Here is a 26,850-nt window from a genome sequence, read left to right as displayed (position 1 = left end):
TCTTTTCAGGTCATTGACCAAGTCCTGCCGTGTAGTCCTGGGCTGATTCCTCACCTTTCTTAGCATCATTGAGACCCCACGAGGCGATATCTTGCATGGGGCTCCACTCCGATTGAGATTGACCGTCATGTTTAGCTTCTTCCATTTTCTAATGATTGCTCCAATAGTGGACCTTTTTTCACCAAGCTGCTTGGCAATTTCTCCGTAGCCCTTTCCATCCTTGTGGAGTTGTACAATTTTCTCTCTGGTGTCTTTGGACAGCTCTTTGGTCTTAGCCATGCTGAATGTTTGGGTCTTACTGATTGTATGGGGTGGACAGGTGTATTTATGCAGCTAACGACCTCACACAGGTGCATCTGATTCAGGACTATACAGTGGAGTGGAGGAGGACTTTTAAAGGCGGACTAAGAGGTCTTTGAGGGTCAGAATTCTAGCTGATAGACAGGTGTTCAAATACTTATTTTCAGCTGTATCACATGAATAAATTGTTAAAAAATCATAGATTGTGATTTCTGAATTTTTCTTTTTAGGTTATCTCTCATACAGTAGACATGCACCTACCGTGAAAATTTCAGACCCCTCCATGATTTCGAAGTGGGAAAACTTGCAAAATAGCAGGGTGTTCAAATACTTATTTTCTTGACTGTATATATATATATATATATATATATATATATATATATATATATATATATATATATATATATATATATATATATATATATATATATATATATATATATATATCAGTGACGTGCGGTGAGGTTGATGGCTGGTGAGGCACTGACTTCATCACAGTCAGATTTACAAACATATGAACCCTAAAGAGTATCTTATTCACCATTTGATTGGCAGCAGTTAACGGGTTATGTTTAAAAGCTCATACCAGCATTCTTCCCTGCTTGGCACTCAGCATCAAGGGTTGGAATTGGGGGTTAAATCACCAAAAATGATTCCCGGGCGTGGCGCCGCTGCTGCCCACTGCTCCCCTCACCTCCCAGGGGGTGAACAAGGGGATGGGTCAAATGCAGAGGACAAATTTCATTACACCTAGTGTGTGTGTGACAATCATTGGTACTTTAACTTAACTTTAACTTTACACATACAAACTGTAGCACACAAAAAAGCACATTTAATTTAAAAAAACGTTATTATGGTCTTACCTTTACTTATAAATGAAGTCCATGGCCGCAACTAAAGCCCTCACTTAAACTTTCCACGTGCAAGATTGAATCTATTTAAAAAAGTGTAACCGAGGGTTTATAAATGTTGCCGATACTGTATGAAACTACAAAATAACAAACACGGAGGCTCCAGTTTACACGAGGACCACTTTATTTACCTTCTTTCAAAAACCTCCGCAACGTAACATCACTTCTGCTCTTAGCGCCTTCAAAATAAGAGCTCAAGGCATATACTGTATAACAGCGCATAACAGGAACTTAACATCACAAAGAGGAAAGCCCATGAAAATAGGTTACAAAAGTTATTTAATAAGAAGCCAAAAAGTGCAAAAACAATAATGTTCAGGTTCGAGAAGTTGTGAATTAGGTACATCTATATGTATCTAATGTTGTGTCCCTGCAGTCATTCACAACTCCTCCAACACCAACATTATTGTTTTTGCACTTTTTGGCTTCTTATGAAATATTTTTTTTAAATAGATTCAATCTTGCACGTGGAAAGTTTAAGTGTGGGCTTTAGTTGATACAACAATTCTACGGCGGGGGTGCAGGAGGCGAGCCTCAGCCAGTGCGTCTTTTGCAGCCGTTTTATGATTGCTCAGCACAAGAAATACTTTACACACATACAGTTGTTGACAAAATACACTGTACATTATATACCTCAGCTAACTAAACTATGGAAATGTATAATATAATTCATATAGCAATACGGTCTCACTGCACAGCAGGCCAGCAGTTAGCCGAGTCATTGCGCAATCCATGTTGAGGCACTGAGTGACGTGCCTCAACTGGCTGCTGTTCACCGCACCGTCTCTTCTCAGTATTTGAACGGCAAATGTGAAAATTCAGCGATTTTGAATTTAAATAATCTAAAACTGGTGAAGTTAAATGGAAAATAACTTTATAGTATAATCACTGGATACATATAACAATTAAAAATTTTTTTTTCTTTTTACATTTTTTTTCTTTTCATGATGACTGCACGTCACTGATATGTATATATATATATATATATATATATATATATATATATATATATATATATATATATATATATGTATATATATATATATATATGTGTGTATATATATATATATATATATATATATATATATATATATATATATATATATATATATATATATATATATATATATATATATATATATATATCCCCGCGACCCCGAAGGGGATAAGCGGTAGAAAATGGATGGATGGATGGATGGATATATATATATAATATAAGAAATACTTGACTTTCAGTGAATTCTAGCTATAAATATATATTTATTTTATATATATATATATATATATATATATATATATATATATATATATATATATATATATATATATATATATATATATATATATATATATATATATATCCCCGCGACCCCGAAGGGAATAAGCGGTAGAAAATGGATGGATGGATGGATGGATATATATACAATATAAGAAATACTTGACTTTCAGTGAATTCTAGCTATAAATATATATTTATTTTAATATATATATATATATATATATATATAAAAAAGAAATACATTTATTTACACATATACACACACATAACACTCATCTACTCATTGTTGAGTTAAGGGTTGAATTGTCTATCCTTGTTCTATTATCTGTCACTAATTTTCTAACCATGCTGAACACCCTCTCTGATGATGCATTGCTGTGTGGCACGCACAAAAGTGCTTTCATCAAATGCACCAAATGGCAGTATTATCCTTTTTAAGAGTGTCACAACATTGCTGTTTACGGCAGACGAATTGCTTTACGGTAGACGAAAACGTGACTGCTGTTGTTGTGTGTTGTTACCGCGCTGGGAGGACGTTAATGAAACTGCCTAACAATAAACCCACATAAGAAACCAAGAACTCGCCCTCGATCATTCTACAGTTATGACGTGATTGGGCAGGCACGTTGTTTATATTGTGGGAAAGCGGACTCAGGTCCGCATGGAGCTGGAGGGGGCGTGGCCTCCAGCTCCGCCTGAATTTCGGGAGATTTTCGGGAGAAAATTTGTCCCGGGAGGTTTTCGGGAGAGGCGCTGAATTTCGGGAGTCTCCCGGAAAATCCGGGAGGGTTGGCAAGTATGATATATATATATATATATATATATATATATATATATGTAAATGATAGGGTAAATGTATTATAGTATTTTAGTTAACAATGTTTACTGACTGAAATAACCATATTTCATTCAAACAAAAATCCTCGGATCACTTTCCAAATCTAGATTTATGACATTTTTTTTTTTTTGAAAGTGTCATCCAAATCCACTCATAACTTTTTGATCATACAAACCACATTTGATACATATCCTCAGGCAACACCGACAATTCACGCACTTGCTGCATCCGGGCCTGGGCTCTCGAACCTGAGTCCCCTGAATGAGAGCGCGATAAAAATCTAACTAAAATAACAATCTGTCGAATAAATTGTCTGGTATCAAAAACAAGTCCCGAGTTTCAACTCCCAACTCTGGCAACGTTTCGAACATGTTCTGGGAGAGGCCATAGACATCTTATAAGTAGACGCAGCATGGAGCGCTACTGCCTACTGGCGCTGACGAGACGCGGGGCCGCCATATTGGAGTGGTGATCCGCTCCACTCAGTGCAATTCATTTGTCTGGAGTAATGAACTATCAGCGCATTTAATTCATCTTACTTCACTGAATACAACTGATTTTCACGCGTTTTTTTGTCATACGTGTAGCTATGATAGAGGACACATGTTTTATTATTCATAGTTTGCTTAACAGTAATAGAATATTCTTATATGCTATAAGTGACCAGATGTCTGAGATCAAAATTGGGAATATAATCCCAGAGAAGGGGGAAAAAAACGGTCAGTTATTTTTAAGTTGAAGAAACAATCTGATTAGGTTATATATACATGTGTATATCCTACATAAACAATGTATGAATACATTAGATATCTATATATCTTAGGGACCTATAGACTGTATCTCTGTTGCTGCCGCAGCAGAGAGTTTATTCTGTCTTGACACTTTGTGTTGATATTTTGTATTCCATTCTTCCCTTAAATGATCATGTTTACAGTGATTGTTATATATGTATTTTTTATGTATGTCGCTTTGGATAAAAGCGTCTGCCAAATACTTAAAGTGGAACATGATCACCAGACCTATGTAAGCGTCAATATATACCTTGATGTTGCAGAAAAAAGACCTTTTTTTTTTTAAAACCGATTTCCGAACTCTAAATGGGTGAATTTTGGCGAATTAAACGCCTTTCTATTATTCGCGATGACGTCACAACGTGGCGTCACATTGGGAAGCAATGCGCCATTTTCTCAAACACCGAGTCAAATCAGCTCTGTTATTTTCCGTTTTTTCGACTGTTTTCCGTACCTTGGAGACATCATGCCTCGTCGGTGTGTTGTCGGAGGGTGTAACAACACGAACAGGGACGGATTCAAGTTGCACCAGTGGCCCAAAGATGCCAAAGTGACAAGAAATTGGACGTTTGTTCCCCACACTTTACCGACGAAAGCTATGCTACGACAGAGATGGCAAGAATGTGTGGATATCCTGCGACACTCAAAGCAGATGCATTTCCAACGATAAAGTCAAAGAAATCTGCCGCCAGATCCCCATTTAATCTGCCGGAGTGTGTGAGCAATTCAGGGACAAAGGACCTCGGTAGCACGGCAAGCAATGGCGGCAGTTTGTTCCCGCAGACGAGCGAGTTAAACCCCCTGGATGTCTTGGCTCACACCGTCCCTTATGCCACCGAAGATGATCAAGAGAAGAATATCGACCCTAGCTTCCCTGGCCTGCTGACATCAACTCCAAAACTGGACAGATCAGCTTTCAGGAAAAGAGAGCGGATGAGGGTATGTCTACAGAATATATTAATTGATGAAAATTGGGCTGTCTGCACTCTCAAAGTGCATGTTGTTGCCAAATGTATTTCATATGCTGTAAACCTAGTTCATAGTTGTTAGTTTCCTTTAATGCCAAACAAACACATACCAATCGTTGGTTAGAAGGCGATCGCCGAATTCGTCCTCGCTTTCTCCCGTGTCGCTGGCTGTCGTGTCGTTTTCGTCGGTTTCGCTTGCATACGGTTCAAACCGATATGGCTCAATAGCTTCAATTTCGTTTTCGCTACCTGCCTCCACACTACAACCATCCGTTTCAATACATGCATAATCTGTTGAATCGCTTAAGCCGCTGAAATCCGAGTCTGAATCCGAGCTAATGTTGCTATAGCTTGCTGTTCTATGCGCCATGTTTGTTTGTATTGGCATCACTATGTGACGTCACAGGAAAATGGACGGGTGTATATAACGATGGTTAAAATCAGGCACTTTGAAGCTTTTTTTAGGGATATTGCGTGATGGGTAAAATTTTGAAAAAAACTTCGAAAAATAAAATAAGCCACTGGGAGCTGATTTTTAATGGTTTTAACCCTTCTGAAATTGTGATAATGTTCCCCTTTAAACTTAAACATATATAAACACCTGAAAGTCTTTATATCAGCTAAAACCACCAATCTGTTTCACTGGATTCAGAATAGAACCAAATTCCGTTTTACCCAACAATGTTAGTATTTGAATATTGTTACTTGAAGACTTATTCCTGGTTGCAATTATACTGTTTAAGAAAGTATTGTCTTATACTTTGTCTAAAATGAGAATGCATCATAATCAGTGGCGGCTGGTGAATTTTGTTTTAGGTGGGGCTGAAAGTTTGTAAATCAAACCCCTGTAGGGGGGGTCATCCTCCCCCAGAAGATTTCTTTGTGATTTTTTAGCTAACATATATTACCCTTCACAGAGGAGTGATTGATTTGGTGCATGTAAAAATAGTATAAAGACATTATTGTGTGAGCAACTATATTCAATTGTACACATTGAAGACACAGGCGGTGTTTTCTTAGAATAGAGTGATAAATATGAAGACTTTTTAAACTTCATCTTTATTTCAATGACAACATGCATAAAACAAAAAAACATACAGCAAAAGCAGTCTTTCGAGAAGGCAACAAAGTGATCATAACAAAAAAAATGTTTTAAACAAAAATGTATTCAGTAAATGCAAATGACTATCATTACTATTCAAGCAATAATATTCAAACAACTACTATACAGTAAAGGTAAACATGAAGATCCATACATGACGTGACTACATACAACAGGAAGTGAACCCACATGACGTCACATAAACCAAAAATAATTCCATAAAAGGAAAGAAAATGATATTTCAACACAAAAAAAACTAAAATATGGCTCTTCGGAAGCCAGAATAATATTTAATGTTTTTTCTGCTGAGGAAATTATATCAGGGCTTTTTATTGATTCATCTTTCTTTTTTCTTTTTTTCAAAATAAAACTTGGTTTAAAGAGTGTATCGTGTGCTTGAGGCCTCGAACATGTTGTGGGCAAACAAGCGTATTCCTAGCAAGAAGCCAAATGAAAGCAGAGTGAAAAAAAGCTGTGGAAATGGTTCCAATACGGATTTTGGTAAAAGTTTTTTTCAGAATTCCTAACACATTTTATTAACATTGAACCCATACAGATGTAAAGAAATGATGTGCTTAAATACATTTGTGCTTCTATTAATTACAAGTTAGAAAAGATGTGTGGTCATTTTGTTTTTGGCTTTTAAATGGTGTGTATTTCTCATTAAGAGTGCAAGGATCCACTCCTACATATTCAGATATTTTTTGGTGATATCTGTCTCGTACATTTGCCACTTCCCCTTTGAAATACACACACATCGGCTCTGCTAAAAAGGTAACAAAAACAATAAAAAATATTGAATGTTTTCTCGCCATCTGAAAGGGGGACAAACTCTAGGTTACGCAGTTTAAGAAAGACTATTTGGCTGCAAACATAATCATTTAAGGAGTTTACTCCAGTGTGCTGTAAAGGAAAATTGCACTTTTGGATTTATGCCCATCATCCACAATCTGTCTGTTCTAAATAGTAAAAAAACTGCTAGCATGAGGCGGCAATGGGGAGTCATCTATTATGCCTATAGAGCCCTGTAAAACATCCAAATGCGGCCAACAAAACTCAATTTACATGCGTGTCCTGCGTATTAACCAAGTTATAGAGACATTGTTATTGTAAGAGCTAACACAGAGGAACTACTTCTTTGGCGTAGTGACACAGGGCCATGCTCACACTGCTCCTCCAGAGACTAGCTAGAGGTGATCCCGGCTAGTTGACCTTCAACTTGAAAAGTTTAATGCTGTAAGTTATAAATCATGCCTGTCGTCATCTGAATAGTAGAAGAATGTGGCACCAAGCCAAGAAGTTGGTTGAGAAAACGCAAGGCTCAAAATTTGATCTTAACAAATGGAACGCGCATCACCAGGAGGACTCAGCGACAGCATTTAAAAATATGAGTGTGGAAGGGGGCGTGGCCTGCGGGCCTGCCGCGGAACGGGATGTGCAAGGACCGGCTTTGAAGACAGCGACAGGTGAGTGGATGGCCCAGGTGGGCCTTGTTATCGAATCCCCTGTCGCCTTTATTAGCAGCAGTCGGAACGAGACACAGAGTTGGAGTTGGAGTGGGAGCCAGAGAGAGAGAGAGAGAGAGAGAGAGAGAGAGAGAGAGAGAGAGACGGACTCAGAAAATACATCTTGCTGGAAAGCAAAAGCCTTGACATCCGGACTCTCGTGGCAGTGTGTGGTGGTCCGAGGAACCCACTAGAGGGCAACCTCTACAATGAGGATTATTCCAAATCTGCCAGGTGAAGGACAGCGCAAGTGCTGAAAGATACAACCATCCCAGTATGAGCGGGCATGGCCAGTCACTGTTTTATGTTCTTATTGGAAACGTTTGGCAATAGTGCTACGTGGAAACGTTCCAAGGCTGTCACGAAGTCCGCCATGATTAGTGGTAGCAAACACTGTCATGTCTGTGTAATCATGTTTTGTCTTAGTCATGTTTTGTTTAATTATTGGACTCTTTAGTTTCTGGCTTTTCACTCCCTTGTCTTGTTTCTTTGATTACCCATTAGTTTCACCTGTTCCACATTTGGACTCATTGTGCACTCTTGTTTGTCACCATAGCTACCCATTAGTTTTCACCTGTCAAGTCACGCACCTGTTTCACGTTTTGAGTCACGCACCTGTTTTCGTTAATCATGTCTGTAGTATTTAAGTTCATTGTTTTTCAGTTTGTCTTTCTGGTGACATCCTCACATTTATGCTCTGCCCATTCCTGACACTTCTTTTCATGTCCATCCTTCATGCTACTATTTTTGTCCAAGCCAAGTAAGTTTTTGTTCCATGTTTATAGTCTTTTTGGTTTCATAGTTTGTTCTCCGCCATTGTGCGCGCCTTTTGTTTACTTCCTTGTTTTGTATTTATAGTGTTTAAATAAAAATGTACCTGCATTCCCGTCTCGCCCGAGCCAACTTTTTGTTGCCTTCGAGAAAAACTAAACCCCAGGACCAAGTCATGACAAACACAGAATGTGCTCTCTACAGTGTGTTGTTGTTGTCGACAGAAGTAGGAATCGTTGCTATGCACTCCGTGAAATCAATGCACCCAGGAAAGAATTTTCTGGTAAAACTTGGAAGTGACCATAATACAATTTTATAACAACATATTTGGGCCAGAATGTCATGGTTGAGAGAACCTTTGGGAGGTTCTTTATCTGATGTTGGTCTGTAGACACAAAACATGAACACCAGGCGACCTGGAAGGTGTAGTTTCAGGCAGATCGATTCATGTTGTTGGTGTTCAGAGTCAGACATTCTATAGGTCAGTGTTTTTCAACCACTGTGCCGCGGCACACTAGTGTGCCGTGAGATACAGTCTGGTGTGCCGTGGGAGATTATCTAATTGGACATATTTGGGTTAAAAACATTTTTTGCAAACCAGTAATTATAGTCTGCAAATGATGTGTTGTTGTTGAGTGTCGGTGCTGTCTAGAGCTCGGCAGAGTAACCGTGTAATACTCTTCCATATCAGTAGGTGGCAGCCGGTAGCTAATTGCTTTGTAAATGCAGGTAAAAAGGTGTCTTATACTTAAAAGGGAACATTATCACCAGACGTATGTAAGCGTCAATATATACCTTGATGTTGCAGAAAAAAAATACCTTTTTTTTTAAAAACCGATTTCCGAACTCTAAATGGGTGAATTTTGGCGAATTAAACGCCTTTCTAATATTCGCTCTCGGATGTGACGTCACATCGGGAAGCAATCCGCCATTTTCTCAAACACATTACAAACACCGAGTGAAATCAGCTCTGTTATTTTCCGTTTTTTCGACTGTTTTCCGTACCTTGGAGACATCATGCCTCGTCGGTGTGTTGTCGGAGGGTGTAACAACACGAACAGGGACGGATTCAAGTTGCACCAGTGGCCCAAAGATGCGAAAGTGGCAAGAAATTGGACGTTTGTTCCGCACACTTTACCGACGAAAGCTATGCTACGACAGAGATGGCAAGAATGTGTGGATATCCTGCGACACTCAAAGCAGATGCATTTCCAACGATAAAGTCAAAGAAATCTGCCGCCAGACCCCCATTGAATCTGCCGGAGTGTGTGAGCAATTCAGGGACAAAGGACCTCGGTAGCACGGCAAGCAATGGCGGAAGTTTGTTCCCGCAGACGAGCGAGCTAAACCCCCTGGATGTCTTGGCTCACACCGTCCCTTATGCCACCGAAAATGATCAAGAGAAGAATATCGACCCTAGCTTCCCTGGCCTGCTGACATCAACTCCAAAACTGGACAGATCAGCTTTCAGGAAAAGAGAGCGGATGAGGGTATGTCTACAGAATATATTAATTGATGAAAACTTTATTCATTACTCGCGGTTTTACGTAAATTATTATACATAAACTGTGTTTACCAATAATTTAGCTTAAAAACATTACAATACTTAAAAACAAACACATACCAATCGTTGGTTAGAAGGCGATCGCCGAATTCGTCCTCGCTTTCTCCCGTGTCGCTGGCTGTCGTGTCATTTTCGTCGGTTTCGCTTGCATACGGTTCAAACCGATATGGCTCAATAGCTTCAGTTTCTTCTTCAATCTCGCTTAAGCCGCTGAAATCCGAGTCTGAATCCGAGCTAATGTCGCTATAGCTTGCTGTTCTATCCGCCATGTTTGTTTGTGTTGGCTTCACTATGCGACGTCACAGGAAAATGGACAGGTGTATATAACGATGGTTAAAATCAGGCACTTTGAAGCTTTTTTTAGGGATATTGCGTGATGGGTAAAATTTTGAAAAAAACTTCGAAAAATAAAATAAGCCACTGGGAACTGATTTTTAATGGTTTTAACCCTTCTGAAATTGTGATAATGTTCCCCTTTAAACCAAAATTAAACAAAAGGTGAGTGCCCCTAAGAAAAGGCATTGAAGCTTAGGGAAGGCTATGCAGAACGAAACTAAAACTGAACTGGCTACAAAGTCAACAAAAACAGAATGCTGGACGACAGCAAATACTTACTGTGGAGCAAAGACGGCGTCCACAATGTACATCCGAACATGACATGACAATCAACAATGTCCCCACAAAGAAGGATAAAAACAACTGAAATACTCTGGATTGCTAAAACAAAGTAGATGCGGGAAATATAAGATATGAAACTGCCACAGGAAAATACCAAGACAAGAAGTAAAACACTACACACAGGAAAACAGCAAAAAACTCAAAATAAGTCAGGGTGTGATGCGACAGGTGGTGACAGTACACCTACTTTGAGACAAGAGCTATAATGATGCATGCTTGGTTATGCTTTAAAGTCATATCCAACAATTGCGACAACGACTTTTTACTGTCAACTTATTTTATGATTTCTGCTGGAGGTGTGCCTCCGGATTTTTCCAACGCAAAAAATAGGCCTTGGCTCAAAAAAGGTTGAAAAACACTACTATAGGTGGTAAAAGCACCACTGAAGAAGACTACAATTCCAACCCCAGCGAGACTCATCAGGGGCCTCATGTATGAAGCTTGCGTATACGCACAAACATCTGCGCTAAGCCCTTTTTCAGGTCAAAAGTGAAAGGTTTCAGTACAAACACATTTTGTTCTAGGTTTTTGTTTTACATTTGCCCTTTTGCACTGCAGGAACTTTCCCATTTACCTGGGTAAATAAAGTTCCCCCCGTGTTTCCACCAAACACTACGCGGGTAGATTTAGTCCTTGAGGAACTATTTTTAGTTCCTGCCAGCTCGGGGGCATTTTTGGAAGGTTCCTGGAACCTGTGGAGAATGCATATATTCTTAATAGAGATGTCCGATAATGGCTTTTTTGCCGATATCCGATATTGTCCAACTCTTAATTACTGATTCCGATATCAACCGATACCGATATATACAGTCGTGGAATTAACACATTATTATGCCTAATTTTGTTGTGATGCCCCGCTGGATGCATTAAACAATGTAACAAGGTTTTCCAAAATAAATCAACTCAAGTTATGGAAAAACAAATGCCAACATGGCACTGCCATATTTATTATTGAAGTCACAAAGTGCACTATTTTTTTTAACATGCCTCAAAACAGCAGCTTGGAATTTGGGACATGCTCTCCCTGAGAGAGCATGAGGAGGTTGAGATGGGCGGGGGGTGTATATTGTAGCGTCCTGGAAGAGTTAGTGCTGCAAGGGGTTCTGGGTATTTGTTCTATTGTGTTTTTGTTGTGTTACGGTGCGGATGTTCTCCCGAAACGTGTTTGTCATTCTTGTTTGGTGTGGGTTCACAGTGTGGCGCATATTTGTAACAGTGTTAAAGTTGTTTATACGGCCACCCTCAGTGTGACCTGTATGGCTGTTGACCAAGTATGCTTGTATTCACTTGTGTGTGTGAAAGGCCGTAAATATTATGTGACACGCAAAGGCAGTGCCTTTAAGGTTTATTGGCGCTCTGTACTTCTCCCTACATCCATGTACCACTACGTACAGCGGCGTTTCAAAAAGTCATACATTTTACTTTTGAAACAGATACCGATAATTTCCGATATCACATTTTAAAGCATTTATCGGCCGATTATATCGGCAATCCGATATTATCGGACATCTCTAATTCTTAAGTGTTCTTTCTTAATCCATAGTCATGTTTGAAGCAGCTAATATTTTCCCATGTGAACACTTTAGACTTTTAATCTTATGTCCGCTAGTAAACTCTTTGTTTACCTTTAAAAAGCTAACGCTAAATTGGATGTGTTGTTATTCACAGCTGAAATGGACCAAAAGGAATCACCTGACCCTCGTGAATTCATGATTTACTGAGTGGACGACTTTCTGACTGTTGGACATTGCGGACAAAAGCCTGACTTTTTATGAACAGATGGCCAGTTGCACTTTGTTTTTAAGTCGTATTGTTATGTATATTTTTGCTTTGTATTTCATTTACTTACACATTAGTAAAAAAATGACTAAACCACTTAACCTAATTTGTAAAAACTATCCTGAACTGTGAAATTAAGTGTGTTACATTTTTACAAGAACCGAGAGTTCCAGGACCTAGAGGAAACTTCCTGAACTTTTGTCGGAAAAGGCCGTATAATTAGCAAAATTCTATTTACTCAGGAGAGCCCCTCGAGATGCAGCGTCTCGTTTTCAACTCCAGAAAAACATAAAACGTGTCATTACAACAAAACACAATCAAGCACAAAAACAAGAAGTGCCTCCTACTGACTTTTGATTGGTCAGACCGTGCTGAGCTAGGCTATCTTCTATGTGATTTGCATATGTATAAGGAGGCGTGGTCCGCGTCAGATTCTAAGTTGATTGTGATGTAACAAAGAAATTAGCTTGGATTTGTGCGTGCAAACACCTTAATACATCTGAGTTTTTATTTGCGTACACCGTTTCCTGGATTTCATCGTACGTCAATATTTAGTAGGAAAGCCACGCTATTGTTGGTACATGAGGCCCCAGGTCTGTCTCGTCTGAAGAAGGAGAAACCAAGAATCATCTATCTTAATATTCAGGAAAGTTTCAGATAAACAGACGACATGGGGTCATGAGGAGAAAGAGTATACAGCGGGTAATACCGATTTGTATGACGAACTCTGAGATTTGTAAAAGAAGCAGTGAACTTTTTTTTAAAGAAGTCCTAAGTTTGGGTGGATGTCGCCACATATGAGCAACATACCACAAACCAAACAGCTGATCGGTTATTCTCCCGTGTGTGTTTTTATGTGTCTTACTGCGTGTGCATTATGACAGAATCCTTTACCACAGACTGAACAACTAAATGGTTTTTCTCCAGTGTGCGCTCTCATGTGTTGAGTCAAACGTACCTTTTGGGAAAAGTTTTTACCACAGACTGAACAACTATATGGTTTTTCACCCGTGTGTGTTCTCATGTGCAGAGTCAAACTGCTCTTATATGAAAAGTTTTTACCACAAACTGAACAATTAAATATTTTTTCCCCTGTGTGTGTTCTCATGTGTTGGGTCACGTTGCCTTTTAGAAAAAAGCTTTTATCACAAACAGGACAATTAAACGTTTTTTCTCCTGTGTGAGTTCTCATGTGTAGAGTCAAATTGCTATTATGATAAAAGCTTCTACCACAAACTGAACAACTAAATGTTTTCTCTCCTGTGTGTGTCCTCATGTGCTTTGTCAAATTGCTTCTATAAAAAAAGCTTTTACTACAAACAGAACAATTAAATGTTATTTCACCCGTGTGTGTTCTCATGTGTAACGTCCAATTGCCTTTACGAGAAAAGCTTTTACCGCAAACTGAACAATTGAATGGTTTTTCTCCTGTGTGTGTTCTTACGTGATGAGTCCAACTGGCTTTTCGGGAAAAGCTTTTACCGCAAACTGAACAACTAAATGGTTTGTCTCCAGTGTGTGTTCTCATGTGTTGAGTCAAATTGCCATTTTGAGAAAAGCTTTTGCCACAAACGGAACAAATACATGGTTTTTCTCCAGTGTGTGTTCTCATGTGTTGAGTCAAATTGCCATTTTGGGAAAAGCTTTTGCCACAAACTGAACAAATACATGGTTTTTCTCCTGTGTGCGTTCTCATGTGTTGAGTCAAATTGTTTTTTTGACTAAAGTTTTTACCACAAACCGAACAATCAAATGTTTTTTCTCCGGTGTGTGTTCTCATGTGTTGAGACAAACCTCGCTTTCGAGTAAAGATTTTAGAACAAACTGAGCAGCTCAAAGGCTTTGTACCGCTCTTCTTTTTAGAGTGTTTGGTGTCAGTGTGAGTCCTCACATCACCTTCACAGTCTGTATCGCTGCTCATAGTTACTTCAACCTCGTCTTCAGTCTCATTATCTGATAGTGGAGCTAAGAAGTTGTTTGCTTGTGGTTTCTCTTCATCATCTTCAGTCTTCACAGAGACAACAGTCAGTGGCAACTTGGTGAGATCAGCTTCCTGCGGTCCGAGAAGACACTCTCCCTCCTGAGTGATCCAGAGTTCCTCCTCTTCCTTTTCAAAGTGGGTTGGCTGTGGCGTGTCCTGCTTCAAAGTGGAGCTCTCCCCGAATTGAAAGGGAAGTTCTTCTGAATGACCAATCAGCTGCTGGACGTCTGCAGGACACGAAAAACACAAACACACTTTACACACTCACTTCTATGTACTGAATTTGTGTGTAGTTTTTCTAGGCCAATTATTTAGTGCCTAAATGTTTGTTGCCCTGTTTGTGTCATATTGGAAAACTTTGACCACAAACAAACAATGAACATTTTTCTTCTGTGTAGGTCATTAAGTGTTCGGTCAAACGGCTCTTTTTAGTAAAGGTTTTAAGCACAAACTGACCAAACATTTTTCTTTGCCTTTCTTCATTTGACAACAAACCTGGGCAAATATTTTGACATTGTCTGGGGGTCGGTGTGAATAAAATAAATATACGCACGCAGCTTTTTTCCCCAGGAACTCACAATAATATCTAATAGAATGCTAAAAACGTTATGACAGACCACCTAAAAAAAGGAAAGGGATTTAACATTTTTTTTACTGAATGACACACCCAGAATGTACATGAAAATAAAGAATGTGTGATTTACAATTTTAACTATGACCGATAAAACACTGAATATTAAAGGGGAACATTATCACAATTTCAGAAGGGTTAAAACCATTAAAAATCAGTTCCCAGTGGCTTATTTTATTTTTCGAAGTTTTTTTCAAAATTTTACCCATCACGCAATATCCCTAAAAAAAGCTTCAAAGTGTCTGATTTAAACCATCGTTATATACACCCGTCCATTCTCCTGTGATGTCACACAGTGATGCCAATACAAACAAACATGGCGCATAGAACAGCAAGCTATAGCGACATTAGCTCGGATTCAGATTCGGATTTCAGCGGCTTAAGCAATTCAACAGATTACGCATGTATTGAAACGGATGGTTGTAGTGTGGAGGCAGGTAGCGAAAACGAAATTGAAGAAGAAACTGAAGCTATTGAGCCATATCGGTTTGAACCGTATGCAAGCGAAACCGATGAAAACGACACGACAGCCAGCGACACGGGAGAAAGCGAGGACGAATTTGGCGATCGCCTTCTAACCAACGATTGGTATGTGTTTGTTTGGCATTAAAGGAAACTAACAACTATGAACTAGGTTTACAGCATATGAAATACATTTGGCAACAACATGCACTTTGAGAGTGCAGACAGCCCAATTTTCATCAATTAATATATTCTGTAGACATACCCTCATCCGCTCTCTTTTCCTGAAAGCTGATCTGTCCAGTCCAGTTGGAAATGCATCTGCTTTGAGTGTCGCAGGATATCCACACATTCTTGCCATCTCTGTCGTAGCATAGCTTTCGTCGGTAAAGTGTGCGGAACAAACGTCCAATTTCTTTGGGCCACTGGTGCAACTTGAATCCGTCCTTGTTCGTGTTGTTACACCCTACGACAACACGTGTGGATATCCTGCGACACTCAAAGCAGATGCATTTCCAACGATAAAGTCAAAGAAATCTGCCGCCAGACTCCCATTGAATCTGCCGGAGTGTGTGAGCAATTCAGGGACAAAGAACCTCGGTAGCACGGCAAGCAATGGCGGCAGTTTGTTCCCGCAGACGAGCGAGCTAAACCCCCTGGATGTCTTGGCTCACACCGTCCCTTATGCCACCGAAGATGATCAAGAGAAGAATATCGACCCTAGCTTCCCTGGCCTGCTGACATCAACTCCAAAACTGGACAGATCAGCTTTCAGGAAAAGAGAGCGGATGAGGGTATGTCTACAGAATATATTAATTGATGAAAACTTTATTCATTACTCGCGGTAAACCTAGTTCATAGTTGTTAACTTCCTTTAATGCCAAACAAACACATACCAATCGTTGGTTAGAAGGCGATCGCCGAATTCGTCCTCGCTTTCTCCCGTGTCGCTGGCTGTCGTGTCGTTTGTCGGTTTCGCTTGCATACGGTTCAAACCGATATGGCTCAATAGCTTCAGTTTCTTCTTCAATTTCGTTTTCGCTACCTGCCTCCACACTACAACCATCCGTTTCAATACATGCGTAATCTGTTGAATCGCTTAAGCCGCTGAAATCCGAGTCTGAATCCGAGCTAATGTCGCTATAGCTTGCTGTTCTATGCGCCATGTTTGTTTGTGTTGGCTTCACTATGTGACGTCACAGGAAAATGGACGGGTGTTTATAACGATGGTTAAAATCAGGCACTTTGAAGCTTTTTTTAGGGATATTGCGTGATGGGTGAAATTTTGAAAAAAACTTTGAAAAATAAAATAAGCCACTGGGAACTGATTTTTAATGGTTTTAACCATTCTGAAATTGTGATAATGTTCCCCTTTAAGGTAGTTTGAAAACAGCACTGCACATCATAATGGCAGCTTCGGTTTCCCAGGTTTGTTTTAGAGCATTCAGATTGTTTGGTCTCAGTGTGAGTCTTTATATTTACCTTTACAGTTGGTATCGCTGCTCAAAGGTTCTTCAACCTCAATATCTGAGAATGGAGCTAAGAGGTTGTCTAGTTGTGGTTTCTCTTCATCATCTTCAGTCTTCACAGAGACAACAGTCAGTGGCAACTTGGTGAGATCAGCCTCCTCTCGTCCTAGAAGACACTCTCCCTCCTGAGTGATCCAGAGTTCCTCCTCTTCCTTTTTAATGTGGGGTGGCTGTGGAGTCTCCTGCTTCAAAGTGGAGCTCCCCCCTGACTGAGGAAGATGTTTTCCTGGATGACCAATCAGCTGCTGGACGTCTGCAGTACACAAACAACACAAACACACTTTAGCTCAGACATGATCCATGAGATGTTTCTCCTTGAACTGGCTACACACTTTCTTCTATGTACTGTATGTGTGTGTAGTGTAATAGCTGGGATTAGACCATGGTGAGACAGGTTAGTTTTACCCTACCAATGATGTGTTGTTGCAACAGGATGGATCAATGTTTACATGGCTTATCGTCTTGAAACCGCGATAAACAACAATGTTTATTAGTAGGGCTTCAACCAACTGCTATTTTGATTGTGGACTAGTCTTTGACTACTAGTATGAAAATTACATGAAGATTAAGTAGATTTAGTGGTTCTAATTTAGCCATCGGTTTTTCATTTTAGCTTGATATAGTTTAAACCTCTAAAGGCTTAGTGGCCACATGCGTGGACAGCACCTTTTAAGCTCTTATTTCTAAAATTGTGTACACTACTGAATTGGGGTCTTATGGCCGCTTATGTGGACACTTATATTGCCATCTGGTGGTGTCAGAAGAGTATAACATACAATGGAATTTGGGGGAAAAAAGGGTAAAAATAAGAATTAGCATATCACTAAACATGAAGTACACTTCTGTTACTTATGGACTAAGTCAGGGGTCGGCAACCCGCGGCTCCGGAGCCGCATGCGGCTCTTTGACCACTCTGATGCGGCTCAGCTGCATACTTGCCAACCCTCCCGATTTTCCCGAGGTACTTACGGATTTCGGTACCACTCCCAGGGCAAATATTCTCCGATTTTCACCCTAACAATAAAAATATGGGCGTGCCATAATGAAACAGCATTTAACGCCCTCTACAACTTGTACAGACAGCGTGCCGGCCCAACCACACGTTGTATGAGGCTTCTGCTTGCACACGTAAGTGACAGCAAGGCATACTTGATCAACAGCCACACAGGTCACACTGACGGTGGCCGTATAAAACAACTTTTAACACTCTTACTAATATGTTTGGTGAACTGCACTGTAACACAACATAAACACAACAGAACAAATACCCAGAATCCCATTCAGCCCTAACTCTTCCAGGCTACATTATACCCTGCGGCTTATAAGACGATGCGGGTGATAGTACGGCAACACAACTTTAAACCACAAAAGACAGAACTCAAGTTACCGCGGCGCACTGACTCCCAGAAAACAAGGAGAGGTAAGAAAGAAAGAAATAGAAGACACGGATCAAGGGGGCTAAGACTACGACTAAGACCCACATCTGATTTCTTTTAGATTTTATTTTTTTCCATATGACTGTTTACCCGTCTCCATTAAAGGGTTGGACTCGGCCAAGGCTGCCCTTTGTCACCGATTCTGTTCATAACTTGAGGGGATCGGGTTTGGTGGCTGCAGGATTAGGTCTCTGCTTTTTGCAGATGATGTGGTCCTGATGGCTTCATCTGGCCAGGATCTTCAGCTCTCTCTGGATCGGTTCGCAGCCGAGTGTAAAGCGACTGGGATGAGAATCAGCACCTCCAAGTCCGAGTCCATGGTTCTCGCCCGGAAAAGGGCGGAGTGCCATCTCCGGGTTGGGGAGGAGATCTTGCCCCAAGTGGAGGAGTTCAAGTACCTCGGAGTCTTGTTCACGAGTGAGGGAAGAGTGGATCGTGAGATCGACAGGCGGATCAGTGCGGCGTCCTCAGTAATGCGGACGCTGTATCGATCCGTTGTGGTGAAGAAGGAGCTGAGCTGGAAGGCAAAGCTCTCAATTTACTGCTCGATCTACGTTCCCATCCTCACCTATGGTCATGAGCTTTGGGTTATGACCGAAAGGACAAGATCACGGGTACAAGCGGCCGAAATTAGTTTCCTCCGCCGGGGGGAGGGTCTCTGCCTTAGAGATAGTGTGAGAAGCTCTGTCATCTGGGAGGAACTCAAAGTAAAGCCGCTGCTCCTCCACATGGAGAGGAGCCAGATGAGGTGGTTCGGGCATCTGGTCAGGATGCCACCCGAACGCCTCCCTTGGGAGGTGTTTAGGGCACGTCCGACCGGCAGGAGGCCACGGGGAAGACCCAGGACACGTTGGGAAGACTATGTCTCCCGGCTGGCCTGGGAACGCCTCGGGATCCCCCGGGAAGAGCTGGATGAAGTAGGTGGAGAGAAGGAAGTCTGGGCTTCTCTGCTTAGGCTGCTGGCCCCCAGGGTTGATTAGTGGAATTTCTTGCTTTATCAATGGGGTTGTGTTGTGAATGAGAAGGTGTGTCCAAACTTTTGGCCTGTACTCTATATATGTATGTATTACATACAGCCTATTATTTTGGCACTATTGACAAGTAATGCACCAAAAATATGGTCGTCTTAAAAAGAAACCGAAACTGGGTGTTGTGATGAAATATCAATTTCCGCTGACAGGCTGCGTCTTTCCGGCGCACACGAGTGACTTAGCGCGCAACAAAGCTGACGAAAAAAAAAAAAATCACATCCAAGTCACATCCGAGTGCGTTTAGACTTAAGTCACATTGGAAAAGATCAAATTCCGATCGGATTAGACTTAGACTTAGACAAACTTTAATGATCCACAAGGGAAATTGTTCCACACAGTAGCTCAGTTACAATGATGGAAAGTGTAAGGATGGAAAGGACAATGCAGGTATAAATAGACTAAATATAGCGATATAAAATATAACATATATACGAACATATACATAATATGTGTACAGTATATTATATATGCAGATATATTATATTATGTCTATAACATATATACAATATATAACAATTACCATGTACAATATCACAGTATATGTGACAGCTGCAGCATAAAATAGAGAGTAGATCCAGCAGAAAATAGAAAATAGACATTAAAAACAAAGAGAAGTAGCTGTCAGGTAATAGACAGATATCATCTATTGCTGTATGGCGAGTGAATATACAGCTGGATGGAGTGCGGAATGAAGGAGTTTCTGAATAGCATTAAGGACTACCTCCTGATATGGCCTGAATCTGATGGCAAACGATCAGATTTGAAGCACTTTGGAGCGTTTAGACTGGCAAAAAAAATCTGACCTGTGTCACTTTGTCAGGTTCAAACACTGATGACATCTATTAAACAGACGAGAAGCAAGGAATCATGCAGAGACAGAGTTAAATTTTGCTCAATTGAGGAGAGACATGTTTTTAACTATGCTAGTGCAGGGGTGTCAAACTCATTTTAACTCAGGGGCCACAAGAAGGAAAGTCTAATTCCACACGGGCCGGACTGGTAAAATCATGGCATGATAACTTAAAGATAAAGACAACTTCAGATTATTTTCTTTGTCTCACTTTGGGCAAAAATAGAACAAGCACATTCTGAAAATGTACATACAACAAATAATGAAAACTCTGAGGAGAAAATTGGTGCAGTTTCAAAAACACAATGAAGAACACAATGAACTCAGACTTTGTCTCAGTGTTTTTACAAAGCCATTAAACTTTAAGCACTTCCTGTTTAGCATTCTGACGTTGGCACTTTATCAAAAATGTTTGGAAAAGCAACCGATTGTTTCCACAAACTGCCGCATTGGTGAAATCCGCATACTGCCACAACACATTCATTTACCATCATTCAAATATTACAATTATAATTAATCATGGTGTCAGTTATCAAAACGACACCATAGCTTTATTTTTTATTATTATTAATCAATCCAACAAAACAATACACAACAATACCATCCATCCATCCATCCATTTTCTACTGCTTATTCCCTTTTTGGGGTTGCAGGGGGTGCTGGAGCCTATCTCAGCTACAATTGGCAAGTCGCCAACTCATCGCAGGGCCAACACAGATAGACAGACAACATTCACACACTAGGGTCAATTTAGTGTTGCCAATCAACCTATCCCCAGGTGCATGTCTTTGGAAGTGGGAGGAAGCCGGAGTACCCGGAGGGAACCCACACAGTCACGGGGAGAACATGCAAACTCCACACAGAAAGATCCCGGGACCGGGATTGAACCCAAGACTACTCAGGACCTTCATATTGTGAGGCAGATACACTAACCCCTCTACCACCGTGCTGCCCACAACAATAATACCATAATAATGCAATCCAATTCCAAAACCAAACCCAACCCGGCAACATTCAGAATAGCAATAAACAGAGCAATTGGGAGGACACACAAACATGACACAGAACAATCTAAAAGTAGTGAAACAAAAATGAATAGTATCCACTACAGTATCAATATTAGTAACAATTTTAACATAGCAGTGATTAGCAGTGTTGGGACTAACGCGTTACTGTAACGCCGTTACTATCGGCGGTAAATAGTAATCTAACGCGTTATTTTTTATATTCAGTAACTCAGTTACCGTTACTACATGATGCGTTACTACAGTATCGGATAGAAACTGAGAAGATCTGAGTGTTTTATTGCAGCGCTGCGGAAGAGGCGACAAGGAAGAGGTGCGCCGCGCGCTGTCTGTGTGTACGTGTGTGTGGGAGGGGGCGTGTCTGTGTCTACTAACAAGACGTCATGGCGAACCCCGAAGCAGAGTTTCTTAAAATGGAGATATTTTCAGTACGTTTCTTTTTTCGACCACAAAGAAAATAACATTTTAGTTGAATGTAAGTTGTGTCTTGGATCAAAGATCTTATCCTCACAATTCAAATCTGCTGAAACAGCTACAAAAACAACATGCTTCGACGAAGCTAGTAAAGAGACACACACTTCACCTCCACCTCCAACAGCGGCTGGATTTTAACGAGGCACTGCACACTGAAGGTACACACACACTGTCAATTCTCTTATATACTCTTTCATTCTAGACTTCTAGAGTGTTTGATTATCACATCACTCTAAATGTTTAGACTATAAAGTTCACAAACCTAAAGAGGGATACTAGTGGGCCAGGCTAATATTTCCTTTTCTCTAAACTAAAACTGGGGAAATGTGTAGAGTGTTCTGGGCTTCAGACATGATTTTATTTCAGAATTCCTTGAGATAAAAAAACGCCTGGTTAGGCTTTATGTGTGTAGTGTGCCTTTCTTGGTTTACAGCTATGTTGCTATTATGCTGTTTGTTACTTATGTATGCTATGTTGCAGCTATTTAAAATAGTTTTGTCAATTTGTTCTGGTCTGAAATAAATTGGCCCTTTGAAACATATCTTTGTCTTGGTGTGTTGTATGTAGAGCACATTGCTTAGCAGAGTTCAGTGATGCAAATGCATGTCAAGTTGATCAACAGATTGTATTATTATCCAGTGCAATAACAGTACTGAAATGAAGGCTAAAAGCGCATTAAATGGGGCCTTAAAAAAATAAAAACATATATATAATTCACTAAATAGTTACTTTTCACAGTAACGCATTACTTTTTGGTTTAAGTAACTGAGTTAGTAACTGAGTTACTTTTGAAATAAAGTAACTAGTAACTGTAACTAGTTACTGGTTTTCAGTAACTAACCCAACACTGGTGATTAGACACCATAGCTTTGTGATGTGGCTTTTGTGAACAGAGCCTGCCGGGACTCTTCCACCTTCTGTAGCCTTTATTCCGTGTCCATATTCTTGTCTTTCTTAGACGTTTCATTGTGCCTTCTTAGATTATATTCTTTCATTACAGACACACTTTCTTCACACAGAAGACACACAGGTTTGCCTTTTACCTCCATGAACATGTACTCTGCCTCACACCTGGCTTGAAACCCCCTGTTCTCACCGTCCACCTTCCGTTTAGCCATTATTGGGGAAGGGGGTTGCTGAAACCTGCCCCGAATGCTGATGAACAATGAAGCCGAGGTCCGCTGGCTACCGTTGCATTGTGGGGAATGGAGTATTGGTGCGCGCAAAACAGCAGCAGGCGGCTGTGGCCTGCGGGCTGCTTCTAATACATCCCGGGGGTCATAGATAATTAATTTGCGGGCCTTGACTTTGACACAAAGGTGCTAGTGAGTAATAACCTCTAATTATCCATCCATTTTCTACCGCTTATTCCCTTTGGGGTCGCTGGAGCCTATCTCAGCTACAATCGGGCGGAAGGCGGGGTACACCCTGGACAAGTCGCCACCTCATCACAGGGCCAACACAGATAGACAGACAACATTCACACTCACATCCACACACTAGGGCCAATTTAGTGTTGCCAATCAACCTATCCCCAGGTGCATGTTTTTGGAGGTGGGAGGAAGCCGGAGTACCCGGAGGGAACCCACGCAGTCACGGGGAGAACATGCAAACTCCACACAGAAAGATCCCGAGCCCGGGATTGAACCCAAGACTACTCAGGACCTTCGTATTGTGAGGCAGATGCACTAACCCCTAAAATTAATCATGATTAATCACAATATAAGAACTTGACAAATCTGATTTAAAATAATGAATCACCTGATAGCCCAAATAGAAAAAAAGATTCGGACTATTACAATTTAAGTTAAGTGTTTTTTTTTTTAACAAAACATGTTGTGGAGGGAGATGGGGCCAGCGCTGTCTCCAGGAGCAAAGGTCACCGCCTCTGTCCATGGTGCTGAGGACAGAGCACTGTCAGATGGGGGCGTGGCAGTGCTGACGGCGAGACACAGCTGGCAGGCGATTAGATTTCCCAGGTGGTACGTGTTAATCTAATCATCTGTTGTTTTTAACAGTAAGCGGCCGGGAGCAGGAGGAGAGAGAGAGGATACGGAGGGAAAAATTTTGTTGAAACATTATTATTAAACCCTTGTTAAACCTGCACGCTTGGCTCCTTTGCCGTGTCTGACAGTGGGACTACGAGGACGCAACTTCCACACATGTTTAAAGTGCCTAATAGTCAAATATCCCAAATATTTTGCTTGGTAAAACCACATTTTCCCAAAATCTCTTCTTTTAAATAATTATTTTCTTTACACAATCGATTGTTTTGTTCTTTCAGTTTCTTCATTTGACTTTTGCAGCGCGGTTGGGAAAGTGGCCGTGCCAGCAACCTGAGGGTTCCTGGTTCGATCCCCACCTTCTACCAACCTCGTCACGTCCGTTGTGTCCTTGAGCAAGACATCCTTGCTCCTGATGGGAGGTGGTTTGGGCCTTGCATGGCAGCTCCCGCCATCAGTGTGTGAATGTGTGTGTGTGTGTGAATGTGGAAATAGTGTCTAAGCCCTTTGAGTACCTTGAAGGTAGAAAAGCACTATACGAGTATAACCCATTTACCATTTACAACCCATTATGTGAACTCCACTGCCTTCTTCAAGCTAACAATCATGGCGGCTCTTTCTTTACATTCTTCAACAAAGTCGGCTAAATTATCATTAACGCTCTTTTCAGGATTTGAAATAGCTTTCAAATTAAGTAACTTTAATTCACTCACCCTCGTCTTCAGTTTTCGTCTTTATCTCCGTTGGTGATTTGCTGGAAGTTGATTCTCTTTCATGTTCTCTTTTACCAGACGTCGCCATCTTAGCATAGCAGTAGTCGTCCATCTTCTATCACGTCTTCAATATTCACTTCAGCTAACACTCCATTGCTCCCAACTCAACTTCCGTTTTGCGGGCTTTGGAAAAGATTAATGTTTGTTGGATTTGTTGCTGCATTTGATGTGAATCGAAGTTGCTGTGAGATCGTAAATATTCAACTCAGTAGGCCTCCTTCGTCTTGTCGCCTTGCCACTGCTCGATCAGTGTGCGCATGCGCCAGAAGTCAGCCACTTCCGTTGCCTACTTGACAGCACTTTTTTCAAAATAAAGCCAACAACGGCCGATCAACTTTTTTTTTAATTTTCATTTATTTGTTTATTTCAGGCAATGACATAAAGAAGTACAAGTTGACAAAACATAATAATATATATTAATATAGTGCATGTCCGATCTAGTGATGGGTCCGGCAACACCGGTGCATCGGCGCATGCGTCGAGCTCATAGAGCAAAACCCTGTGTCGGTGCGCGTACCGCTTTTAGAAAGTCGCGTGACCGATCATGAGCTGTTTGGGTCACGTGACCGATACGCGAACTGTGTCGCACTGACGCCTGCGCGCCAAACTGTGTTTATAAAGAAGCGCATCTGTCAACGACATGCTGCTGCCAACAGAATCGTCGCACTTCTGTCGTTGGTCATTTGTAATTTATCGTCGTCGGAGATCATGGAACAGCCTCAGGCAAAAAGAAAGATTTCCGCCGTGTGGGAATATTTTGATCATATATCGGAAAAAAGGTATTTGTGTTAATTTCCTTGTCGTTTCATCCTGTTCTCTCAAAGTTTCCACTTGATCTATTAGAATTCAAAATCTCTTCAAAATGATTCTTAGTTTACTATTCATATTTTCTGCAGGTTAAATGTCTCATTTGTACGACAGAATTGTCGTACATTAACAAATCCACCTCCTCAATGCTGTCAGCCGGAGAAATAATAATAAGAGAAATCGTCTAAAATTTAATACGTTGGAAAAACGTTTTTTTTTTAAATAAAAATGTGTAAAAAAAACAACAACAAAAACATTCCCAGTCCACAAGCATCCTCATTCACAACACGTTTTCTTAGATTTCCATGTTATGATACATGTTCACATTATTTATTGATTGTATCTAAAAAAGATAAAAATCTATTTTTATTTAAATGGAAATATGAAATAATTAGGGATGTCCGATAATGGCTTTTTGCCGATATTCCGATATTGCCCAACTCTTTAATTACCGATACCGATATCAACCAATATATACAGTCGTGGAATTAACACATTATTATGCCTAATTTGGACAACCAGGTATGGTGAAGATAAGGTACTTTTTTTTTTAAATTAATAAAATAAAATAAGTTAAATAAATTAAAAACATTTTCTTGAATAAAAAAAGAGTTAAACAATATAAAAACAGTTACATAGAAACTAGTAATGAATGAAAATGAGTCAAATTAACTGTTAAAGGTTAGTACTATTAGTGGACCAGCAGCACGCACAATCATGTGTGCTTATGGACTGTATCCCTGACTGTATTGATATATATTGATATATAATGTAGGAACCACAATATTAATAACATAAAGAAACAACCCTTTTGTGTGAATGAGTGTAAATGGGGGAGGGAGGTTTTTTGGTTTGGTGCACTAATTATAAGTGTATCTTGTGTTTTTTTATGTTGATTTAAAAAAAACAAAAAAACAAAAAACGAGACCGATAATAAAAAAAAACCCGATACCGATAATTTCCGATATTACATTTAATGCATCTCTAGAAATAATCCTAAATGAAATACAATGACTTAGTTTATATTATTGTATATACTAGGTCATAAAATCAGTGTCAGTTGAGTCGGTCCATAGGTTGCCTGTAGGGATTTTTAATGTCCAGCAGATGTCAGTATTTAGTGACACAGTATCGACACAGTATCAATACAGTTTTGCAATGTGTCGAAACGCTTCATGACGCCTCATCAACCCATCACTATGCATGATTGTCCAGTTTTGCCTGAAAGGGAGTGGGAAGAAGATACTTTATTGAATCCCACCCCCCAGTTCTCCATTCAGTAATTATTCACATGAGTTTCACTCTTACTTTGTTCAAGGATTATAATAATACAGATGTTGTATCATAGTGGCATTACCACAG

At 40.3% G+C, this 26,850-nt stretch overlaps 1 protein-coding gene across 1 annotated transcript; it reads right to left on the bottom strand.

Moving 5' to 3' along the window:
• Window positions 1–12,579: 12,579 nt before the first annotated feature.
• Window positions 12,580–24,913, bottom strand: LOC133619277 (uncharacterized). Its single transcript, XM_061980228.1, has 3 exons — window positions 24,622–24,913; window positions 17,043–17,342; window positions 12,580–14,694 (listed from the first exon to the last, which is right to left on the bottom strand). Exons 1-3 carry the CDS (start codon window positions 24,731–24,733, stop codon window positions 13,319–13,321), a joined length of 1,788 nt encoding a protein of 595 aa, XP_061836212.1. The 5' UTR covers window positions 24,734–24,913; the 3' UTR covers window positions 12,580–13,318.
• Between the last annotated feature and the right edge of the window lie 1,937 nt (window positions 24,914–26,850).

Source organism: Nerophis lumbriciformis, linkage group LG20, assembly GCF_033978685.3.
Source record: "Nerophis lumbriciformis linkage group LG20, RoL_Nlum_v2.1, whole genome shotgun sequence".
NCBI classification, from domain to species: domain Eukaryota; kingdom Metazoa; phylum Chordata; class Actinopteri; order Syngnathiformes; family Syngnathidae; genus Nerophis; species Nerophis lumbriciformis.
This window is presented reverse-complemented; position numbering and strand designations above follow the sequence as displayed.